Consider the following 25358-nt stretch of genomic DNA (forward strand, 5'->3'; position numbering starts at 1 on the left):
TTCAAAAATTGTGCCATATGGATCCCTCACCCTACCACCAGCTTTTCTGAGCCATGGAGGTGGGAGTTATCCTTGCAACACATAATTTGCTCCTGCAACCGTCCTAGTCTGAGTCTCCAGTAACCCACAGCCCTGACACCCTCCACCCAACAGTTTCCTCTTCCTCTATTCTATCATCCCATCCCACATCACGTTCCTATGTCACTTCAGCATGTGCCATTCCCCACTGGCTCTGACACCCGTGCATCACATGCCTAGATTGTGCGTCTGCCACCCCTCCCTCCCGCATTTGTAGCCAGTAAACCAGATGCCTTCCTCTGTGCTGCTAAGTACCCACACCACATCCACTCTCCCTGCCTCCCACCTCTCTGTCCCTCTCAGTAATCTGTTTCACTTTTCCAAAAACTAATTAACTTGAAAGATATTTATAATTAAAATTTAGCCAGTCAAAACTACTTTTGCCTTTTGAGCCATTATGTTTGTTGGATGCCATGGTTTTTTTGTTGCTTAACTTTTTTTGAAGCAGAAAACACTCTTCATTATTCAGTTAAGCCATTATTTAAGAATTTACATAAATGAACAAAAATTCAAACTTGGCAACCTTACATATAAATAGGTAATACAATCCAGAGGCATACAGTGTGCTAGTCAAATAGTACTGTGAACTTTTATGCTTTTCTAACTAGCTATCTTTTAGTTAAACCAAACCATTGTTAGGACAAACAGATCATCTGTTTTGTTAAACTATCACCATGCAGTTTTATAAAATATAATGTAATCATGAAGATTATAAAATATTGTTATGCCAATTTTTATTTACCAGCCCCACAGTCCAGATTTGGAGTCATTACAATAAAATCTTTTAACAATCTGTGTTGCAATTTGGCAGTTGCTTTGTGAGAGTCTACACCCAGTAATCACATGAGTAAGATCTATGTAACAAGCCCATGTAAGACAGTCAACGAGTTAACAGCTCCATGTTACTGTTATTGAAAATCAACTACTTGTCAAATATACTAACACCCTCCATCCTCCAACGTAATTTGCAAACAGACTTCCCATATCATATCCTCACCTACCCCTAATCTTCCAATCTCCCATATCCTCACCTACCCCTAATCCTCCAATCTCACCCAAGAATCAGCCACAAAGGAGAGCACGACTCATAACACAGTATTCCCCAGGACTGGAACAACTGAACGGTATTTTTCACCATGGCTTTGATTATCTATCTCCAACCCCTGGAATGAGGAATGCCCCACCCAAAATGCTTCCCACCCTTCTTATAGCAGTGTTCCACTGGCCATCCAACCTACAGAATATCCTAAGTTACCCCTATGACACTCCCACTCATAACCCGTTGCCACAGGGATCATATCCCTTTGGAAGTACCCAAGTGCAAGACCTGCCCAATCCACCCACCCAGCACTTCCTTCTCCAGTTGTGTCACAGGTTTATTCCACTCCATCACAGGCATTGCCACCTGTGGAAGCAGCCATGTCATACACCAACTCTGCTGTAATCACTGCACAGCTTTTCATGTTGGTATGACAACCACCCAGATGTCCACCTGAATGAATAACCACTGCCAAACTGTGGCCAAGAACATAGTTGGCCATCCTGTTGACACAAAATGCTTGATTTCAATGCTGTTTCACAACCTGTGCCATCTGGATCCTTCCCTCGCCACCAGCTTTTCTGAACTATGTGATTAAGAGCTATCCTTGCAACACATCTTTCACTCCAATAACACCATATAGGTCCTTCCCTCCACCACCAGCTCTCTGAACTATGCAGATGGGAGTTATCCTTGCAACACATCCTTTGTTCCTGTAACTTTCCTGGCTTCAGTCTCCATTCACCTACTGTTCCCACATCCTCCATCCAACAGTTTCCCCTTCCTCTGGCCTATCACCCCTCCCAACTCCTGTCTCCATATTGCCTTAACTGTGCACTGGTTCCCCTGACTCTGACACAAGTGCCCACATGTCTATCCCATGCAACCCCCACCAATCTCTTCTACATTCCTGACCAACAAACTGGTTGCTTTCCGCTGAGCTCCTAGCTACCCACTCCAAGCCATCTTTCTCCCTCCTGCCCCTCTCCCACCTCAACCTCCAACTCATCCTAGTCCACCTGCCAAACTACGGTCATGGCATTGTGTGCCCTGTTGGCACTTCGTAGAGGCACAGGTGCACGTGTGTGTATGTGTGTGTGTGTGTGTGTGTGTGTGTGTGTGTGTGTGAGAGAGAGAGAGAGAGGGCGTGTGGGTGCACATGTGGGTGCATATACAAGCTGGTCAGAAACACTTTGAAAAGCTTGTAAGGGTGTCGCAGGGGAGGTTGTGCTGATAAATAATAGTTAAGGAAAGATATTGGTATATTCTGCCATTCCTATGTTATTTAGCCTTGAAGTTAGCCAATCAGGTCATTGCATGCACAAATTGAGCAGCTTCATTTGGTTTCCTCAAACAATATAAAAAAGGAAATAAATAATGCACAGGTTTTCAAAAGGAAACTAAAATTATTTCTCATCGAACAAACTTTCTATAAAATGAATGAATACTTAGAGTTATGATGTACAAGTATGGGGGAAACTGCCTAAGAAAAGCACTCCCTTAAAGATAAAGTGTGATGCTGTTACTTGTAGTTTAACTGAAATTGTGGCGATAAAATGTAAATTTATCTGTTTCATTATGAGAAAATGTGAACTCCCATGTATCCCACTCTCTAGAGCATTCACTTAAACCTCTTCTTAAGGAATGCAGTTAAAACTTGTATTCATTCAAACCACGGCCATGAAGAAAATTTACTCCCTTATATATGTCAGTAGCATAAAAATATGCACTGTCACTTATTATACTATTTTAAACAATCACTTAAACTGTTTTTGGCATAATGCAGGCTTTAATATGGCATGCAAGTAATTGTTCTTGTAAAATAAACCAATGTCTGTGCAATGTGATGTATGAATGTTAATGTACTACTGTAATTGCATCAATTGAATTGTCCTATATTACTTGTACACTGGCTGTATATTATGTAATCAACAGGACCAAATAAATAAATAAATAAAAATAAAACTGAACAAATGTAGCTTTTGCTCATCTAGCTTAAATTTATCACTTCCAAAAAAGGCACATTTTAACTGGTAGTGAGCATTTCAACAAGTGGAAACTCATGAAGCCACAGATGTCTGTGCATTACCACATTTTAGCACATGCAAGTGCTCGAATTTGCACATGCAATGACATGATTGGCTAATGTCAATGCTAAATAAATGGCAAAACATATAGAATTTTTTTGTTATTTTTTTGTTAACAGTTATTACTCATCATTACATCCCCAGCAACACCCTCTTTTTTTTCTTTCTTTGTGTGTCCCTGTTGGGAACTCAATGCTTCTGCTTTTAAATGAGTGGACTCGTTTAGTCCGAAAGTGAGTCAGATAGATTGTTATTCAACACATGAAGAATGCTTTGAGCAGAAAGACCTGTCTTCTGCACGGACTGAAGCCTGACTGAAATGAATAGCCAACTTCACTGGGGTGAATAGTGGAGACCTTCAGCATACTGGGCAAGAGAGTTCTCATCAATGCAAATATGCCATCCATTGGTGGCCAGGCTGTATGAAAGGGATTTTTTGGCGTGGAAATGATGACAGTTGTCAAAAAGTAGGTACTGTTTTGTTCTTCAGTGTTGACCATTGCTATGACACTCTTACAAAGTTGGATGAACCAAAGAGATAGAGAAGAACTGAAGAAGAGCTTTACACTTCATCATGAGTTTGTTTAGCAAGTGTAAAAGACCATCAGAAATGCCCAGTAAACTTGAATGGGTACTAAAACATTGATATTTCATTCAGTCATTAACATGCTGTTGACATGTGTCATTATCTCTTTACCATAACAACAAAATTTTAATTGAACCATATGCATACAAATGATTATTATTATAGATATAATTTCTTAAGTCTTGAACATCAAGATGTAGTTGTTTTGACTTAAAGTTAATTATTTCAGGAGATATGATGAATTGAAGATATCATGAATTTGTTGGTGTGCAAAAGTATGTGTGTCAAAATTAAAACTTAAAAAAAAAAAACAGTTCAGTAGTCAGTTTTGTGGGCTTAGTAGTCCTGATAGTCAGAGAAAGGAATTAGTTTATCTTAAAATTTGATAGCTCAAAAGCTTATAGTCAATTAAGATTTGATTTCAAAGCACTGATCATTTTTTTATCAGGCAATATTTCTAAAATCTGTTTTGATTATACTGCAGCCAGATTTTTCTGAATGCAGTGATATTCAAAAATGGTTCAAATGGCTCTGAGCACTATGCGACTTAACTTCTGAGGTCATCAGTCGCCTAGAACTTAGAACTAATTAAACCTAACTAACCTAAGGACATCACACACATCCATGCCCGAGGCAGGATTCGAACCTGCGACCGTAGCGGTCACGTGGTTCCAGACTGAAGCGCCTTTAACTGCACGGCCACACCGGCCGGCATCAGTGATATTCCTGTGTCTTGTATTTTAAAGGAAAAATTACAACTTTATATTTTTGTTAAATAGATTATAAATGACAGTTCTATTGGAAGCCAGAGCAACTTAACTACAAATTAATTTAAGAGATGAAAAAGTAGTGTCTTGTGTTTTTGCAAAATAAAAAAAGCTACGTCATTTCATACATGAAATCATTAGTCATAAAAATATGGTCTGGTTAACTCTATAATGCTCAGTCTTTAGTATTGTTATTCTAGTTCCCATGTTCTTGTTGTTGTTGTGGTCTTCAGTCCTGAGACTGGTTTGATGCAGCTCTCCATGATACTCTATCCTGTGCAAGCTTCTTCATCTCCCAGTACCTACTGCAACCTACATCCTTCTGTATCTGTTTAGTGTATTCATTTCTTGGTCTCCCTCTACGATTTTTACCCTCCATGCTGCCCTCCAATACTAAATTGGTGATCCCTTGATGCCTCAGAACATGCCCTACCAACCGATCCCTTCTTCTAGTCAAGTTGTGCCACAAACTTCTCTTCTCCCCAATCCTATTCAATACCTCCTCATTGGTTATATGATCTACCTATCTAATCTTCAGCATTCTTCTGTAACACCACATTTTGAAAGCTTCTATTCTCTTCTTGTCCAAATAAGTTGTCGTCCATGTTTCTCTTCCATACATGGCTACACTCCATACAAATACTTTCAGAAACGACTTCCTGACATTTAAATCTATACTCGATGTTAACAAATTTCTCTTCTTCAGAAACGCTTTCCTTGCCATTGCCAGTCTACATTTTATATCCTCTCTTATCAAGAAACATGAAGCTGTGAATTGTCATCAAAAGGTGAAGCAGACAAGACAATTGGATAGTTTATTCACAATAGTGTAGACTATGCCACTCACAATTGTGAAATACTATTTGAAAAGTGTAGATGCATGGTATGTGTGGGTACTATGGAAGTAACTGGCTGTGTTAATATAAAGACAATGGCAGCAGAGTGTAGATAATTGAACAATTATCACAATGTGTGTATGTAAGCAGGCACTGCACAGTTATCATTGTGTGTGTATTCCAAGACTTTGTAAATCATATCTGTATCATCACAGAGATATTTGTTTTGTGGCATTAAATTGCCCAGTAATAGTGATTTCATGTGTCAGTGTTTTCAGTTAACACTATTACAATCTCACATTCTGATGCACCACTACTGTTAATATTTTAGACTGTCAGTTCACAGCAATAACACATGGAGAAGGTGGACACAGTAAGAAACTGGGTGCAGCCAGATATGTTTCAGTACCACTATTGGAAGAGCCTCACTCCCAAGATCCTGAGACCACAAATTCCAATACAAATCAAGAAATGTATTAGACAATATTACTTTCTCCCACCTACGTCTTCTCTAATTACCATGCATGCAAAGTTAATGAAATTTAATTACATACAGAGTAGTACCAAACTTTTCCCTTCCTGAAAACTATCTAAGCTTAGGGTAGTTTCAGGAGAAGTTATTCTGATGCACTATCCAGAAGCTGCTTCTGGTTACTACAGAAGAATACCATACAGTGTAAAAACTTACCTTTCCAATCATTTTATGTGAGACAAATTTGACTGAGTTGCTGTTGTTATTATCATGATTAATATATGACATTCTGACATTTATACTTGTAACAGTGAATCTCTGGAACATTTGTCTTAGCTCTACTAATTAATTGATGTAAAGATATACCCAGTGATGCAAGAGATGGCCCTGATGCTGTAAGTGCTCCTCTGATCTCTGGTCTTCCGATTTCAGTTGTGTACACAACAGCTGGACTCGTTCCCATACCTGTAATTTGTAACTTTTGAGTGATGAAAAACATCATTCTAATGAAGTGCAGCATCTATCTAACACAGCTACTTACAGTATTAATGATTACAGTGCTTAAGTAATGTCACTGACTGTAATGTACTGTTTTGTATTTTCACTTAAGATTACCATAGATCAGTGTCACTCCTTACAATGAGAAGCTAACATTTAAAAATCTTTGACTCCTTAACACCTTTCCATTTATACTTCCCACCTGCTTTTAAGTTTGTAACATTCTCTACATCACTGTCAGTATGTATGCAAACAGGTATATGTTGTGAAAAGGGGTAAAATGTCTGTACAAGTGTGAAAATTTACTTAACTAGGAACCTCACAGGATATGACACGATCAGCAATTAAAACTTCAGAATCTATAAATTTTCTGTATGATTATAACCAGACAATAAGACTCTGTTTCTTTAACATAAAAAGGGTTTCAAAACACACAAAAAATACGAAGTACTTGAATTCTAGATAGCAGTGATTGCTGAAGCACTTAAAAAGATAGCTGTATTTCAAAATTTTGATCCATTTTATATGTCTGCAATGCAGAAAACTGTAATTACAGAATTACTGAAACTTCACTAATGGTTGAAATTAAAGTTGTATGAATAGATATATGGAAAGTTTTGGCATTCATGCACAAATTCTGAAGGTGGAATAGTACAGTACAATTGTTTTATTTTTAACCATTACTTTGTCCTCACATTTGTTATTCCAACTGATCTATGAAATGGTTTAATCATTATTGACTTACTCACTTTCAAGGGGTTGAGTAAAAGAATTGAATGTTTAAACACAAATGTTCTTAATGTCAACTCCAGAATAAGACTAGAACATATTCCATCACCATTCACATTTAACTTTTTCGTGGTTATTTAAAGGTTTATTCACTACAAAAGAAGTAACATAAAATATTTATATTTTATTAATTATTACACTTAATGACATAACATGATTCTTTCAAGTAAAAATCACTTTTTGCGCAATAAACATCATAATCAGATCCACTGAGAGAAGAAAACAGATTATGTTATGCTGTTTAAAGCTATTTTAAATGAAAACAAGCATGTCAATTTGGGACACTGGATATAGGCCTGTATTTGACAAGTTTATGAAGGAAGATGTAAATTTCAAGGCAGTAAAAATGTCTGCCAGAATTGCTGTTCATTCATTTGTTTGATAAAAAGTGTCTGAATATTTTACAGAAGTATGTTATAATAGTGTTGTGTAAAGTCAGTGACCAAACATCTCACAACTCCTTTTCAGGGTCTCCCACTGATGTGACAACACACAATATTTTGACATTATAATGATATGTGTGTGTGAGAGAGAGAGAGCAGGGATAAGGGGAGGGGGTCAGGTGACAGGTGAAGGGTATATACAGTTTGAAATTAACTACTTTACTCAGTAAGAGTAAGTCTTCAGTTAACCAACTGAACTGATAACTGTTGGATCTCAGCTCTTCAATGTACCTTTGTTAGCTATTTACATTAAGTATCTCTTATTTGCTCTTCCTTGCAACTTCTGTCTTTATAAACAGTTGTTGCAGCTCATGAAAATCGTGGAATAATAAGTTTCTCTGGTATGAACTGTGACTAGAAGGCCCACTTAAAGGTGCTTACTCTTGGCAGGCATGGGCAAAGCATTCAATATCTCTGTATAATCCTGGTCAATATATACAACCCATTTGCTGCTCTATACCCCATAGATTGCAAGGTAATCAAGTTAATATGCAGATTCAGAGCCTGGGAGGAATAATGGCATAATTCTTGAAATACTCTTGTGTTAAAGCAGCAGTACCCTTTGGGATACCACAAGTTGATGGTGCAGTGAGTAATACTTGCAAGGGACCAAATCAGTCTTTGTTGCTAAGCCATACTTGTTGGACAATATATGCCACGTACTAAAGAATGAGATCCTGGGCTATGAACTTGGTTATCGTCACCTGAAATTATTAAACCATTTCCACCACTTTCTTATTTAGCTAGAAACATACTACTTCATGATAGTCAAAGAGTGTTTCTGTGGCACAGCAATTAGCATTGCCAACTACTGTCATTGATGTCCCAGATTTGTTTCCTTGTAGCAGTCTCATACTTTTCTGTGCTGGAAATCTCTGGAACGTGGTCTACTCAGGCACATGAGGTCAAATGAGGAGCTGCTTAATAATACTTTTCAACCACATAGACTGTTTTTAGTGCTTATTTATCAATTTGTGACTAATACAGTTTCATCGCTCTTAAAATCATTGTTGTACATGAACCCTAATTTTCTTTTATGCTAGGCTGGGAATAGAGCCATACCAAGGTGATCCTGCACCCCTGGCTGAATTACCAAAGCTACACAGTGTTTTGACCCACTAAAGAGCCAAATTCATCCTTGAGCCCATGAGGTACTGAGGAGGACAGAAAAATTCATAACATGGCTGCGGAAAGCAAGAAATTTGACTTCAGATGAATAAGCCCAACTAAATATGGGCATAAACACTTTCAATTATTCCTTCAAAAGAGCTTCCAAAACTTGGAAAGACATGACAGCTGATACTGTTGTTACAAGATTCCAAATGCAGTAAAAGCATGAAAAGAAAAAATACTCCTAGCGTTAACAATGGCTACTTCTAAAATGCTAAATGACATGTAACCTTCCTACATAGTAACTCTGTTTTTAAGTTCCCCTTACAGGAATGTGCTAGCTATTATTTGACAATCATTGCATAGAAGCAAATTCTGGTGATCCCTGGCGCACTAAACATGTTCAAATTTGCCAAAAAGTGGACACACCTGTGTTCACTGGTAAGTTAATCAACAAAACTTTAATTTGACAAATGATCAACAATTCAAGTCATATCTCCAACACTAGATTCCAAGCTGCTGATATTGAAGTTTCATTGGCTACGGAGCCTTTTTGGGTTGCTGTTTAGCACCCACATTTTATGTGGGTGATTCAGTGACAATACACACATTCAGAAGGTTTATTATGGCAGTTAATCCAGTCTTAAGGCTTATCAACAATCGGAGCAAAATGGTAGCCTTTGGCAACCATGTGAAGCTGAATTAGAACTAGGTTGACATGATTCAATACCATAGTTTGTTGTCTTTGTGTCTCGCCATGTCACTGTGGGATAAATTTGTAGAGTGCTAACATTGACATAGTGCTCAGGAGTCTAGTAGAATGTTCTTGGACTGTACTGAAAGCTGCAGTCTGTATTTTGTTCTGAAAATTTTGTTCTGCAGTGACAGAAACTTCCAGTGTTGAAGCTGTTGCCAGACTTTGCTAGAGGGATGTGTCCAGAAGCTGCAGTACAGACTGCTTGTGTCTGTTGACCTAGGTTGTAAGGAATAACAATGTTATGGATCAGTGAATCTGTGTTGCACTGTTGGCAGTGAGAGTAAGTACGAACAAAATGGCTGTGGTGACCAATCCGTCTATAACCAGCAATCTAGGTCTCATAAGTTTGCATCGGCAACTTCCTCCAATTCTAACTTAGCTGTTGTTATGTGGCTCTTCCACATGAACTGTTTATTACCAAGTCATAAATCTCAGAGAAAGACAAATGATTAGTATTTGCCTGTGACTTTAATTTCTGTAGAAGCACAACATATCAGGAGAAGAAGATTGTGATACCGAAGAAGCAGCCTTTCCATATAGTGAGGCTACATGAAAGTTTGAAAATGATGCTGCAAAAGGCAAAGGTAAAGATAGCTCCCATTCCTGTGACACTTCATTAAAGGATGCCATGGTTGGTGGAGAAGCATTTGATGCTGCTGATTTTCTTATTAACGAGAACTGTATCTGTTCTTAATGGTGTAGTTGCTGTTCGCCTGACTGTTGCTATGACTGCGCCAACTGGCTGTGCACTTACCACCAGTTTTCTTGTTGTATTTGTAGCAGCTGTTAATACCGCTGCTCTTGTGGTTTTAATTGTCACTGCCCTTGACTGACTCTCTCTTGCTGCACAAACTTCAAAATGTCCATGTCCTTAATGCACTGCATCAGTTCATAATGTTTTAGGTCTTTTTCTTGTGTCAAGACAAGTTTAGTATCCTCACCGGATGCAAGCACAATATCTTCTGGTGATGTAAGCTAGGAGGAAAGTGTGTGCACTTTCCTCATCCAGTTATGCTGATGTTTCCAAAGCTTTCTGCTAGCTGACATTACTTTCACACACAGTTACTCACTTTGTTTTGATTTTTCTCCCAATTTGCTATTGTGGCTTTGTATACTGTTGATGATTCTAGGCTACCACATTTAGATTACTCTTGTTTTTTTCATCGACCACTTGGTCTTTTTGGTCAACCGCCATTTCATCAGAAAATGACTCGTGGTTCTCCCACATCTTGGTAGAGTGTTACTACAGTGGTGACGAGAATGACTCTTGTCGTAATGATACTGGTAGATCAAAAGTTTTGGAGTATAGGCAACATCACATGACGCAGCAAGAACAGCTGCAGGACCAGTTGTGGTTGCAGCAACTACTGCAGCAGGAGTAGCTCAACCAAAAGGCAGAGCTGGTTTGCAACGTGAGCTTGCAGCCACTGAGATGAGCACCTGTGGGGTGGCCTTCACCCAAACCCCCACCGTTCTCTGTGTTTGATGACTGAATACAGGGTGTTACAAAAAGGTACGGCCAAACTTTCAGGAAACATTCCTCACACACAAATAAATAAAATATGTTATGTGGACATATGTCCGGAAACAATTTCCATGTTAGAGCTCATTTTAGTTTCGTCAGTATGTACTGTACTTCCTCGATTCACCGCCAGTTGGCCCAATTGAAGGAAGGTAATGTTGACTTTGGTGCTTGTGTTGACATGCGACTCATTGCTCTAAAGTACTAGCATCAAGCACATCAGTCTGTAGCATCAACAGGTTAGTGTTCATCACGAACGTGGTTTTGCAGTTAGTGTAATGTTTACAAATGCGGAGTTGGCAGATGCCAATTTGATGTATGGATTAGCACGGGGCAATAGCCGTGGCGCGGTACGTTTGTATCGAGACAGATTTCCAGAACGAAGGTGTCCCGACAGGAAGACGTTCGAAGCAATTGAGCACGTCTTAGGGAGCACGGAACATTCCAGCCTATGACTCGCGATGGGGAAGACCTAGAACGACGAGGACACCTGCAATGGACGAGGCAATTCTTCGTGCAGTTGACGATAACCGTAATGTCAGCGTCAGAGAAGTTGCTGCTGTACAAGGTAACGTTGACCACGTCAATGTATGGAGAGTGCTGCGGGAGAACCAGTTGTTTCCGTACCATGTACAGCGGATGCAGGCACTATCAGCAGTTGATTGGCCTCCACGGGTACACTTCTGCGAATGGTTCACCCAACAATGTGTCAATCCTCATTTCAGTGCAAATGTTCTCTTTACGGATGAGGCTTCACTCCAACGTGATCAAATTGTAAATTTTAACAATCAACATGTGTGGGCTGACGAGAATTCGCTCGCAATTGTGCAATCACGTCATCAACATAGATTTTCTGTGAACGTTTGGGCAGGCATTGTTGGTGATGTCTTGATTGGGCCCCATGTTCTTCCACCTACGCTCAATGGAGCACGCTATCATGATTTCATACGGAATACTCTACCTGTGCTGCTAGAATATGTGCCTTTACAAGTACGACACAACATGTGGTTCATGCACGATGGAGCTCCTGCACATTTCAGTCGAAGTGTTCGTACGCTTCTCAACAACAGATTCGGTGACCGATGGATTGGTAGAGGCGGACCAATTCCATGGCCTCCACGTTCTCCTGACCTCAACCTTCTTGACTTTCATTTATGGGGGCATTTGAAAGCTCTTGTCTACGCAACACCGGTACCAAATGTAGAGACTCTTCGTGTTCGTATTGTGGACGGCTGTGATACAATACACCATTCTCCAGGGCTGCATCAGCGCATCAGGGATTCCATGCGACGGAAGGTGGATGCATGTATCCTCGCTAACGGAGGACATTTTGAACATTTCCTGTAACAAAGTCTTTGAGGTTACGCTGGTACGTTCTGTTGCTGTGTGTTCCCATTCCATGATTAATGTGATTTGAAGAGAAGTAATAAAATGAGCTCTAACATGGAAAGTAAGCGTTTCCGGACACATGTCCACATAACATATTTTCTTTCTTTGTGTGTGAGGAATGTTTCCTGGAAGTTTGGCCGTACCTTTTTGTAACAAATGGTTCAAATGGCTCTGAGCACTATGGGACTTAACAGCTGTGGTCATCAGTCCCCTAGAACTTAGAACTACTTAAACCTAACTAACCTAAGGACATCACACACATCCATGCCCGAGGCAGGATTCGAACCTGCGACCGTAGCATTCACGCGGTTCCGGACTGCGCGCCTAGAACCGCGAGACCACCGCGACCGTTTTTTTTTTTTTTTTTTAATACCCTGTAGAAAGGTGGCAAAGCTGCCTCCATAGATTTATGTTGTGCTGCAAGATCAGAAACATATCGGATCCCAGAGTCCAAACCAATTTGTTTTTTTTTTTTTTTTTTTTTTTTTTTTTTTTTTTTTTTTTTTTTGCAGCAGGAATAGTTAGTAGGAGATCGCGCAAAAGCTGTGTCCGTGCACTGGCCCTGAAGCATTAGAAATTAACGAACTGTGCCCTTTGCTGAGTGAGCATTTCTGGCAGCAAATGCATGTTGTGGCAGCGAGATACCAGTTTAAGCCATGCAGGAAGCACAGGGACCATTTTTATGGATCCTGGATAGCAGACTTGCAAGGTCTTCCCCAGAAATGTACTAATGTCTGAATGTACTAATTGCAGTATCTCATATTCTAATTTGTTGCGTAGAGATGTAGTTGTAAGATTAGCTATGGGCAACTGAGTTCAGACTAGAGCTTTGGAATCATCCTCAAATTTGTCCCTCAGATGACAATCAAGGTGCAACTACTGAGTTAGAAAACTTTTCTTGCTCCCAAATAGATTTCAGTGGACTTAGTAAACAGATGCAGCCTAGACAGGTGTCTAGAAATAGCTAATGTTCCTTAGACAATAAGAGAAATTCCCCCAGCTAGTCGGACATTTCACCTGGAAAGATGTATACATATACAGTTTGTCTCAAACGTTTTGGGTCAAACTAAAACAGGTGATTGAGACAGGGAACCAATGGTTGGAAATGTGTATTTATTGTGTTACAGACACACACAATGTACACCACATAACAGCATAATAGCTCACAGTAACTGTTCAAAGTGAAGACCAGCAGTGTCAGTGCACGAATGGCAATGGCGCATGAAGTTCTGCTGTACTCTCTCAAAGATACCTGGTGTCTGTTGTACCAGGACACAGGCAACTTGGACCCTAGCAAGCTGGTCTTTATCCATTTCTATGGGGGGTTTCATACCCCAACATCTTGATGTAACCCCAGAAGAAAAAGTCCAGAATTATGAGAATTGGTGATCACACTGGCCATGGGACAGGGCCTCCCATTTCAATCCAACAATGAGGATTGTGTTGTGCAGGTGCTCATGGACATTAACATCGGAGTGGGCTGGTGCACCATCATGTTGAAACAACATCCTTTCACAGCAAACAAGGGGTACAGTCTCCAAGAACTGTGGTGGCACATCTCAGTGGAATACTACGTAACTTGGCCCAGTGAAATTTGGAGGCAGCAAATAAGGTTCTATTATGTGGGCTTTGACAATGCTCGCCCATATGTTGACAGAGAATTGTTACTGGTGGCCACCAATATGGGTGGCACGAGGATTGTCCTCACTCCAGACATGGCTGTGGTAGCTGTTGGAAACACCACCACTGGTGAATGAGACCTCATCTGAGAACAATACAAACTGTATGAAATTTGGCACTAAAACACTGTTGTGGATAATCCATCGACAGACGTGAACATGGGCAAGTCCATTATAGGGATGTTTTTGTCGTGTAACCACTCCCCCACAGGCCGTGCATTATCAACAGGTGCTCGATCGTGTTGAAAGATCAAATCGCCATCCCTGAATTGCTCTTCAACACTGGGAAGGAAGAAGGTGCTTAAAACATCAATGTAGACCTGTGCTGTCATAGAGCCACGCAAAACAGCAAGGAGTGCCTTCCATGAAAAACACGACCATACCATAACACCACCGCTTTCGAATTTTACTGTTGGCACTACACACGCTGGCAGACGACGTTCACCGCGCATTCGCCATACCCACACCCTGCCATCGGATCGCCACGTTTGAGTACCGTAATTCGTCACTTCACACAACGTTTCTCCACTGCTCAATCGTCCAGTGTTTACGCTCCTTACACCAAGCGAGGCGATGTTTGGCATTTACCAGCGTGATGTGTGGCTTATGAGCAGCCGTTCGGCCACGAAATCCAAGTTTTCTCATCTCCCGCCTAACTGTCATAGTACTTGCAGTGGATCCTGATGTAGTTCCTGCGTGATGGTCTGGATAGACATCTGCCTATTACACATTACGAGCCTGTTCAACTGTCGGTCAACAGACGAGGTCGGCCTGTACGCTTTCGTGCTGTACGCGTCCCTTCACGTTTCCACTTCACTATCACAGCGGAAACAGTGGACCAATGGATGTTCAGGAGTGTAGAAATATCGCGTACACCCAATCACCTGACCACGTTCGAAGTCCGTGAGTTCCGGGGAGCGCCCCATTCTGCTCTCTCACGATGTCTAATGACTACTGAGGCCGCTGATATGAAGTAACTGGAAATAGGTGGCAGCACAATGCACCTAATATGAAAAACGTATGGTTTTGGGGGTGTCCGGATACTTTTGATCACATAGTGTGTATGTGTATGTATAACTGTATGCTCATTCAGAAGTCAAGTATGATAACTCATACGTAACGTTATATGTTAGCCTATCTGTTTCTGTTATTTACATGTTAAGACAAAGTACTTGTGCACTGAACAATAATTAGTAAAAATTTGACTCGTTCTAAATCCAGAGATATATTCTCATATGGATCTGTAGAACTCGAAATAAATAAATAAAGTAAAGGTGCTGAACGGGGACTCGAATCTGTAACCTTGTCTTTTGTCAGTCTATTTTTGGGTGTTTAAAATCTGCTCAAACTACTATGGCGTGTATCGTGATCGTATGTGCTACAAAAATGATGTTGTTTCTGCAGGATGAGTCTGCTGACCCATAGAAGACTAATATCAACAACTTTTTATACGTTTATTGGGTATTCTCAGCCACGTTATTTCCCATGCAGTGTGAATTTCTACTTTAGTTGACTTAGTTTTCTGTCGTCTTGCACTAGTACGTTACCTATCATCTGATATGATCTGTCTTTTCGGTAAATACTCACGTTTACCCTCTAGATATCACTATTATCAATTTATGGTTTTCGGACGCTCAGTTAAATAAATTGGTGATGCACTCCTGAGTCCTTCAATAGGACCCCACAGGTTTCATCCCTATGGTCCAAGACAAGGAGTTAAAACAAGGATTTCCATAGAATCGCCAATGTAGTTGCCTCAGGACTTGCACTCGGTACAAACCTAAAGATCGAGTCAGACTATGAACTTCGTCGAAGCGCCAAGAGCATGGCCAGTTGGTTTAACCATGTTTGACAATCGTCAAGATGAACCACTTACAACTTCAGAACCGAGCGGCTCAGTTTGTGGCTAGTTACCATCCTGTGCCTTGAATTACTGTTTGGATAGCCTCTTCAGTATGTTAAATGAGTCCCCAGCGTATGCAGTCAATGTAAACGGTATTTCTTCGTATCCATTGTCACCATTGCACTAAGGGAACTACAGTCCCCGTCAGCACTGGATTTAATATGACATGGGATGTTAAAGGCTTTCCAACCAAACAAATGCGTCCCATTGGCTCAGATTCAGTCCACATGGTATCTAATTCCGTCACTCACAATTTCGTGTTACTCCAAATTTCGCAGCATTCGAGCATACTTGAGGAATGCACTTAGCTAAATTGTAAAATCGTATACTTAGGACAAACTGTTTGTGACAAGCTGAGCTGAAAATTATACCAGGATAGTGGATTTTTAATTACGCTATAAAAGGGTACCATATTTTTGAGAATAGATAATTTTCCACATAAGCTCAAGACAGTCAGAGATGTTGCAAGTATCTGTATAACAGAAAAAATTAATGTTTGTATTCACTTAATGTTTACGCCAAAGCATATATGATATTGAGACACATGTACTTATGAAAGTCATAAATCCTAAAGACTCTAGCAGGATCTCAGTAATAATAATGAAAAAACACTTACCTCCCGATATTCCAGTCAGTATACGTCCAATAAATATAGGTAGGAAACTTTGTCCAACAGCAACTAATATCCATCCAGCTGCACATGGGATAGCAGCCATTTTTATCGCGTTCAGTCGTCCATATGCTTCCATGAGGATACCTCCAAGTAATGCCCCAATCGGTACGACAAGAACTAAGACACTTGCTAAAAATGTTAAATAATATTTAGTACACAAACCAGAATAAATATCAATAAGCTCAAGTAATGTTTATGTGTAAAGGAAATCTTTCATATATAACTGCTTGCGAGTAAATAATTCTCATATAGATACTAATAAGAAGATAATTAAGTATAATAAAGCTACATCTCTTTTTAGAACATCGTGAATCAATAAAAGGCCTAGAAATTAGACATTCCGTGACACTAGTAATAACTGATAAATATTCTGGCAATAAACCCATCTAGACATAAAAAGAAATGGTATTATAAGTATATGGTTGTCTGAACTCGAATCCAGTACTCCTCTGTTCACAGAAAAAACCTCACCACAGAATAAATCCAGCATTCGTTTCGATCCAAACATTATTGTACAGATTACCATATGATGGAGAACTCTCGAGGGTGTACAATGAGTAGAAACTGAAAGTACATATACCGAATTGCTTTGTAATGTATAGTGTTGGCTATTAAAATTGCAGCACCATTAAAACGGGATGCAACAAAAGTCAAATTGGCATTAAATGTGCCACATTTTTCGACAGGCAAATTATTAGCATTTTAGCACAACCACACAGATTAGGCAGGAGCAACATCATCTAAATTTTGTATATAAGGAACTATTAAACAGCACATTCCGAATTCAGAAACCAGATTTGAACCTCGGTTTTTTTGTGAGAAGTTCTCATGTACTCGTACTAAGGAGTGTGGAGAAATTGTACCCTGTCTCATTCTGTGATGCCGCTGCTCGCATTGGTCGGTATCCCGTGACTGACTTGGGAATATGGTCTCGGTGCTTTCAAGAGGGCCATGCTGAACGCCATGCAGGATCTTAAAGACCCCAAGCGACTAGTGCCTGAGAGGATACATACAAAGATTCAGGAAACGTGCTTGTTTGCAGCAAGACAAGTATCCATGTGGACAGTACAATAACGTCTGCGGACTATTACCATGGCGACCATTGCTATGGCTTCCCTCGATGAAGCAACGGAGAGAGGCCTGCCGACAGTAGTGTGCCCATTGACAACGCTTAACACTGGAGTAGCACCACATTGTCTCTTCACGTGAGTCACGATTCTGCATCGTGACAGACTTATCTATGTATGGCGGCTCCTAGGAGAATTAACGTTGCCACACTGAATTTTTCATCATCATACTGTTTGAGCACCTGGCATGATGGTATGGGGATGGCACTGAGTACACAGAACGATCACCCTGGTCTGCATAGGCAGTAATTTTGACACTAGGTGTTACATTGATGACATGTTAAGATCGGTGGCTGTATCCTATCTTCGAGGACTCTGCAAAGTTATCTTTCAACAAGATAACGCAAGATCGCATGTTACCTGTGCTGTCCTGACCTACCTCTATACAGAGCGTGTTCGGCCGTCAGTATGTTAGCACCTACTCCAAATGTCTTACCCACTGAAAACATGTGGGCATGGATTGCGGAGAGACTAATAATACTCCACGACTCACAAACCACTACGATTGATGAGATGAAGTGACATGTAGTGACATAACCATATCTCACATCTAAGACCAGTAGACTTGGTGTCCAGCAGGGAGTGGCAGATCTGTATATTAAATTTCGCATCCTGTACAACCTGAATCACAGATGTGTTCTTCCTACTACATGCACACAATAAGTACAATTTCGTTATTTGTTGTCCTTTCCGGTGTTGCAATTTTAACAGCCAGTAATGTACAGGGTGGTTATACGTGTAAATAAACTTCCGCTTCTTGAGCCAGGGTAGACTGAAAACCATTTACCTTATGGGTATACAACTTTGTAGTAATGTGCGCTGCGCTGCAGGATTTGCGTTGTTAGTAGTGTTATGCGATGAATTGCTGTTAAGCAGTTTTTATGTAATGCCTTGCCGGTACTAGAATGGCGACGTAGGGTTGAAGCGCGTTTGCAGACAGTACACATGGATTTGGACAAGACGAACAGGGCTTTATTCGTAAATTTCTTATCAAAACAACAACAATAGTGCTGCTACACATCGCGATTATCGACCCATTAAAGAAATACTGATAGGTCCTTTTTCCGCACCGGGGTTGAACAAGATGATTCGGAAGTTTGAACTAACTTGCGCTTTTGGAATTCTTCTTGGGAAACACAGACGCCCAGTTGCTGGACAAATAGTTGAAGAAGTTACTGTTGCTATGAGTGAGAATTCTAGAAGCAGTGTGCCATATTTAAGTAGCGCTCGAGCTGAGTCCCGACAGCTGGATATCCCACGGTCCACCGTTCTAAAAGTACTGCAAACAGTTGTGAAATGGTATCTTTAGTGCATTTTGAGGCTGTCTTAAATGCAGGTGGTCGTCTTATTGAGCAACATTTGTAAACTAGAATATAAACGTGGTAGACAGTTAACAAATGCTAACCTCTTACGTCGAAATGAGAATGTGTTTGATTCAATGGTTCATTCGCGATTTCTCTTCTTCGTGTCCTTATAAATGTTTCTACAAAAGTTTTGTTAGCCCACAATCACTCGTTTTACCAGGGGCCCGTCTCTGGTACCGAATGTTTAATTATAACTGCCCTTTACATTAGATAAACTTTTATATTCTTTAAAGTGAAAGTTAGGGAACACCAATAAGGGAAAGGATCAATTACATGTAACTTAAAGTTAATTACAGTTCCAATACAACTAATCCTTTCAAATTCAGAAGCAATTGTAGTGGACCTATAATTACTATCGAACGGCCTTGCCGCAGTGGTTACACTGGTTCCCATCGGGTCATCAAAGTTACGCAATGTCGGGCTTCGCTAGCACTTGAATGGGTGACCGTCTGGGCCTGCCGAGAGCTGTTGGCAACTGGTGTGCACTCTGTCCTTGTGAGGCCAATTGAGGAGCTACACTATGTGATCAAAAGCATCCGGACACCTGGCTGAAAATGACTTACAAGTTCGTGGCATCCTCCATCGGTAATGCTGGAATTCATTATCGTGTTTGCCCACCCTTAGCCTGGATGACAGCTTCCACTCTCGCAGGCATACGTTCAATCAGGTGCTGGAAGGTTTCTTGGGGAATGGCAGCCCATTCATCACGGAGTGCTGCACTGAGGAGAGGTATCGATGTCGATCGGTGAGGCCTGAGACGAAGTCGGCGTTCCAAAACTTCCCAAAGGTGTTCTATAGGATTCAGCTCAGAACTCTGTGCAGGCCAGACCATTACAGGCGCGTTATTGTCGATCCACAGGCCGTGCATTATGAACAGGTGCTCGATCGTGTTGAAAGATGCAGTCGTCATCCCCGAATTGCTCTTCAACAGTGGGAAGCAAGAAGGTGCTTCAAACATCAATGTAGGCCTGTGCTGTGATAGTGCCACGCAAAACAACAAGGGGTGCAAGCCCCTCCATGAAAAACAAGATCACACCATAACACAAGCGCCTCCGAATTTTACTGATGGCACTACACACGCTGGCAGATGACGTTCACCAGGCATTCACCATACCCACACCCTGTCATCGGCTTGCCACATTGTGTACCGTGATTTTTCACCCCACACAACATTTTTCCACTGTTCAGTCGTCCAATGTTTGCCCTCCTTACACTAAGCGTCGTTTGGCACTTACTGTCGTGATGTATGGTTCAAAATGGTTCAAATGGCTCTGAGCACTATGGGACTTAACATCTGTGGTCATCAGTCCCCTAGAACGTAGAACTACTTAAACCTAACTAACCCAAGGACATCACACACATCCATGCCCGAGGCAGGATTCGAACCTGCGACCGTAGCAGTCGCGCGGCTCCGGACTGAGCGCCTAGAACCGCGAGACCACCGCGGCCGACTCGTGATGTATGGCTTATGAGCAGCCGTCGACCATGAAATCCAAGTTTTCTCATCTCCCGCTTAACTTTCATAGTACTTGCAGTGGATCCTGATGCAGTTTGGAATTCCTGTGTGATGGTCTGGATAGATGTCTGCTTATTTCACATTACGACCCACTTCAACTGTCGGCGGTCTCTGTCAGTCAACAGACTCAATCGGCCTGTACGCTTTTGTGCTGTACATGTCCCTTCACGTTTCCACTTCACTATCGCATTGGAAACAGTAGACTAAGGGATGTTTAAGAGTGTGGAAATCTCGCGTACAGACGTATGACACAAGTGACACCTAATCACCTGACTACGTTCGAAGTCCATGAGTTCCGGGGAGCGCCCCATTCTGCTCTTTCACTATGTCTAATGACTACTGAGGTCGCTGATGTGGAGTACCTGACAGTAGGTGGCAGCACAATGCACCTAACATGAAAAACGTATGTTTTGGGGGTGTCCAGATACTTTTGATCTCATAGTGTATTTGATTGCTAAGTAGTAGCTCCAGTCTCGAAAACTGACAACAGCCAGAAGAGCGGTGTGCTGACCACATGCCGCTCCATATCTGCATCCAGCGACGCCTATTGGCTGAGGATGACACATCGGTCGGTCGGTACCCTTGAGCCTTCCGAGGTCTGTTCGGATGGAGTTAAGTTTTAGTTCCATAGTTACTAACACTTCATGTTATTTGCAACTTGTCCTTTCCGTTTTTGTTATTTTGTCCTTCACAGTCATTCAGAAGGGTCATCCTGCACCTCCGTAAATGAAAAAAAGAAGTTTCGTCACATATGTATTGTCGGTCGGGGTGGCCGAGCGGTTCTAGGCGCTACAGCCTGGAACCGCGCGACCCCTACGGTCGCAGGTTCGAATCCTGCATCGAGCATGGATGTGTGTCATGTCCTTAGGTTAGTTACGTTTAAGTAGTTATAAGTTCTAGGGGACTGATGACCTCAGAAGTTAAGTCCCATAGTGCTCAGAGCCACATATGTATTAATCTCTTTACAAAATCTGTAATACAGAATTCAAACGCGTAAAGATTAGTGTTTGTGTATTTCATAGCACTATGTGGAATATGGGCATGTGCTTTCTACATGTAATGAACTACACCACGCAGTGAACGTTTGTAATTTACACAATCAGGTTTATTTACTGACTCCACTGAGAGACAGTAATAGTTATAGTGATGGAAATTGATTTCGAATACTGAAAGCGATGAACAGCAACCGCTATATCAGCGAGATCACAGAGTCTGAGATACTGCAGCTCCTTCAGACGGCTCCACATATCGCGTATCAGCAATACAACGATGGGCCACCAGAGAGGACGAATGTGCAAGTCTTCTTTGGTTACCAATGCTTCCTTGGCTTGCATATTCACCTGACACGTCGCAAAGACGCACTGAGTGATCAAAATCTTCTGCAATCCCAATCATTTGTCATGCACCTAGTCTATGGAGTAAAACTCACTTCAGTCACCTGTCTCTTCTGTGTTACAGTCATCGATAGCCTTTGTAACATACGGTGTGATAACACATACTGAGGCTGAAATACAGTATCGTCAGTGGAGACAAACTGTCGTACACATCCTATCTGTTCTACTCATTTTAGTAACCCGTCGTTTTTCACTAAAGAAATTCTTAACATAATATTGAATTTTCTATATAACCTGTTGGTGTTTCTGCAGATCTGTTTATCATTGCAGGACTACGCAGTGTGCACAGTTTTCAAGAGGCGAACTAACACAGGATTTTGTGTGGTCTGTTAACGCTGGATTTTATGTTTTTGCTCGAAAACATCGCATTTCTTCGAAGTCGATGGGCTCTGCTGTGTGGGATTTTGATCCTCTCCTGTAAGATTTTGTGGACACATGAAGTTCGTGCTACTTCAGGGATTTTGTTTTTAGGCCCAATGGGGTAGGTGATGTGACAGTTCCATTGCCAAGTACCGAAAAAAATCATTAAAATTATACGAAACGTCAAAGAAGCGTCCCGGCATTCGCCTTAAGAGATTTAGGGGAAACATTGAAAACTTAATCCTGTATAGCTGAATAGGGCTTTGAACCGTAGTCGTTCAGAATACGAGTGAAATTAAGCGAAACAACGCATTAAAATTATTACGTCTGTGCTGCAATAGTGTTTGATCGCAAAGAATGGCAGTATAAGGGGCAAAGAAGGCTAAAGGGTGTAATCTAACATGTCTTCACAGACATCAGGTATACGGCCTCCAGACTACCAGGTCACAAGTTGTCAAACAGTGAACATGTTGCTGTTGTTGTACTGCAGTAGAAATGCCGGAACATCCAATCCGTATTTTCGAATCTCCTGTGTGAGATACGAAAAAGTATACTATTGATATAGGGAGTCCAAACAGGTATATTTAAATCTAGCATCAACCGCATTATTTGAGATGTAGATTCTCAGATAGCGACAATAAAGATAATTTTGCACAAGCTTTTCAGATGTTTCCCTGATGAATAATTTATTTTTGACTAAGGTGTAGACCACAGGGAAGTAAACTACATTTAAAATATGAATAAAAGACATGAAGAAACAATAACATTGTGCTTCAGGGAAAAGTTTGTTTAGATGCAGTTCAATACTGTGATCTCGCAAGTACGTTTCATTCTACATGTGGTAAACAGTCTATATTAGGGCTGACAGATCATGTGTGTGCATAAACTGATGACGGAAAAGTTCGTGCATTGATGTAGAGGAAAGGACGCACCAACATGATGCTAATGTTTATCTGCAAAGATACACGGGTTCAGAATGTAATCCTTGCAGTACTACCCTGAAGCAGAAGGTAGAGAACAGAAATGAGTGTATGTCAAAAACGTAACTGAGAACGAGTTCGGCCGTCGTTGGGATGGTAATGATGTTAGTGGAAATACTGTAAGGAGTGAAATGAAATTGCTGTGTGTACAGGGATTCCATGCAGATCCGTATGGGGGGACTACTTTACCTCCAGAATATTTTACCCAAGAGGATGGTATCATCTTTAAAACATACAACAGAGCTGCAGGTCCTCGCTAAACAGAACGACTGTCATTATTTTCAGCCATAATGGCTATGTTTGTGCACCGTGACTGTGTGGGATAATTATTTATTTCAAGTTTCTGCTACCAGACACTTATTATTTTATGCTTAATCTAACATAACGCAACGCGTTTCGAACATGTTCTGTTCATCTTCAGGCGTTTATACATACATACGTACATATAGAGAAATGTTACTTAAAAATAAACAGTCTTAAACTAAATTAATCTAGAACTCTCTGTCCATTGTTTTTTACTGTAACTGCTGGTGTGGCATTTGGGGGGAAGGAGGGGGGCAGTGTATGGCTAGAAATCGAAATCAGTGGTGTCTTCTGTTGGTTTTCTTCCTTGTGGTTGACTATGTGTATCACTGCCTGTATAGGATGCAGATAGATTTGCATCAGTTATGTGTTACGAAAATAGTGTGAAAGGCTTTTATATGACAGTTGATCACTTACAATTTCATCATCTTGCTGCTTCATTTGCATCGCTGGTGTAATGGCGGAGCTGTTGATTGATATTACACTATTGCACATTATATTTTTTGTTACTGACTGCCAATTTTTATATTATGCTTCAAACCCTTATTTAGTAGTGTCATTTCTGCCTGACTGAATTCATTGTTAGTTTAATTTACAACTCTTGGCAAGTGGCGTCGCTTGTTACACCATCACAACTGTCGCTTAATATTAACTACAAAAAATTGTGACTCTTTAGGAGGTGCTCGGCCAATGTAATCCACTCCTTGAATAGATATGAGGTAATTTCCAAGAGTGATTACGTATTGAAGTCGCGGGGTCCAAACGATACACATCGAACGTGCGACTGTAAATCGATCATGCGACTCTGGTGGCGGTCATTATGATCAATTATTTGTGATCGTCACTTTTATCTGTTTTCATCGTTCCCTTAGTGGCTCTAAGTTACATACCTCCGAGAATTAATGGCAAAAAGGGAATTGTTCCCGTAGCGTACGCATCACATGGCCTTTCACATGACGACAACACCTACGACGAGCAAGGTAAGTCATCTCCTTTATAATTACAAGTATTTTTGTAACGGACTTCTTTTGTCATTGCCGCAGTGACCACCGTAAACATACTCATAACGCCCGCCACCAGAGTTGCGTGATCGATTTACGATCGCACGTTCGATACGTATCGTTTGGACCCCGCGACTTCGATAGGCAATCATTCTTGGAAATTACCAGATCTGACGTGAAGTTCTCCGCTGGTCTGTTACTATTGTTTCAGGCACTCCAAACTTCAGTATCCATTCAGAGGCACTTGTGTCACTGTTGCTGACTGCTGGTTTGGCACCGCTCCCATTTCTACGTATATTGAAAAATGATCTATGATTGTCATTACGTACTTATTCCCTGCAGGTGTTTAATTGATTGGATCTAAAACATCAGTCCCTAGAAAATCAAATGGTGCTAATGCTTCAGGTAACCTCTACAGTGGTACTCTTGTTCGATACAAATCCGCACTCTGTGCGCACTGTATGCAATTCCACACAAACTGTTTTACGATCGCCTGCTTATTCCTACACCTATATCTTTCTGTTACTCTCCTGTTGGTAGCTCTGCAACTTCCGTGACCCGCTAATATGTGATCATGAGCTTCTTGTAGCATTCTATTCCTTAGCTTCGGTGGTACCTCTACCCGCCTTCCTAACTTGGTTACTTTGCGTAGCAACCGATCCTGTATACAAAATTGTGACTACTT

The 25358-nt window shown here is 40.9% G+C and overlaps 1 protein-coding gene across 1 annotated transcript in view; it reads right to left on the reverse strand.

Moving 5' to 3' along the window:
• The window catches only part of LOC124555442 (facilitated trehalose transporter Tret1-like), a 190624-nt gene that overhangs the window by 48049 nt on the left and 117217 nt on the right, over nt 1-25358 (reverse strand). Inside the window, exons 4-5 of the mRNA XM_047129352.1 lie at nt 16572-16757; nt 6232-6330 (exon numbers count right to left, since the gene is read on the reverse strand). Of these exons, the coding sequence (XP_046985308.1) occupies nt 6232-6330; nt 16572-16757 (285 nt within the window). The remainder of the gene's footprint in view (nt 1-6231; nt 6331-16571; nt 16758-25358) is intronic.

This window comes from Schistocerca americana, chromosome X, assembly GCF_021461395.2.
Source record: "Schistocerca americana isolate TAMUIC-IGC-003095 chromosome X, iqSchAmer2.1, whole genome shotgun sequence".
Classification (NCBI taxonomy): Eukaryota; Metazoa; Arthropoda; class Insecta; order Orthoptera; family Acrididae; genus Schistocerca; species Schistocerca americana.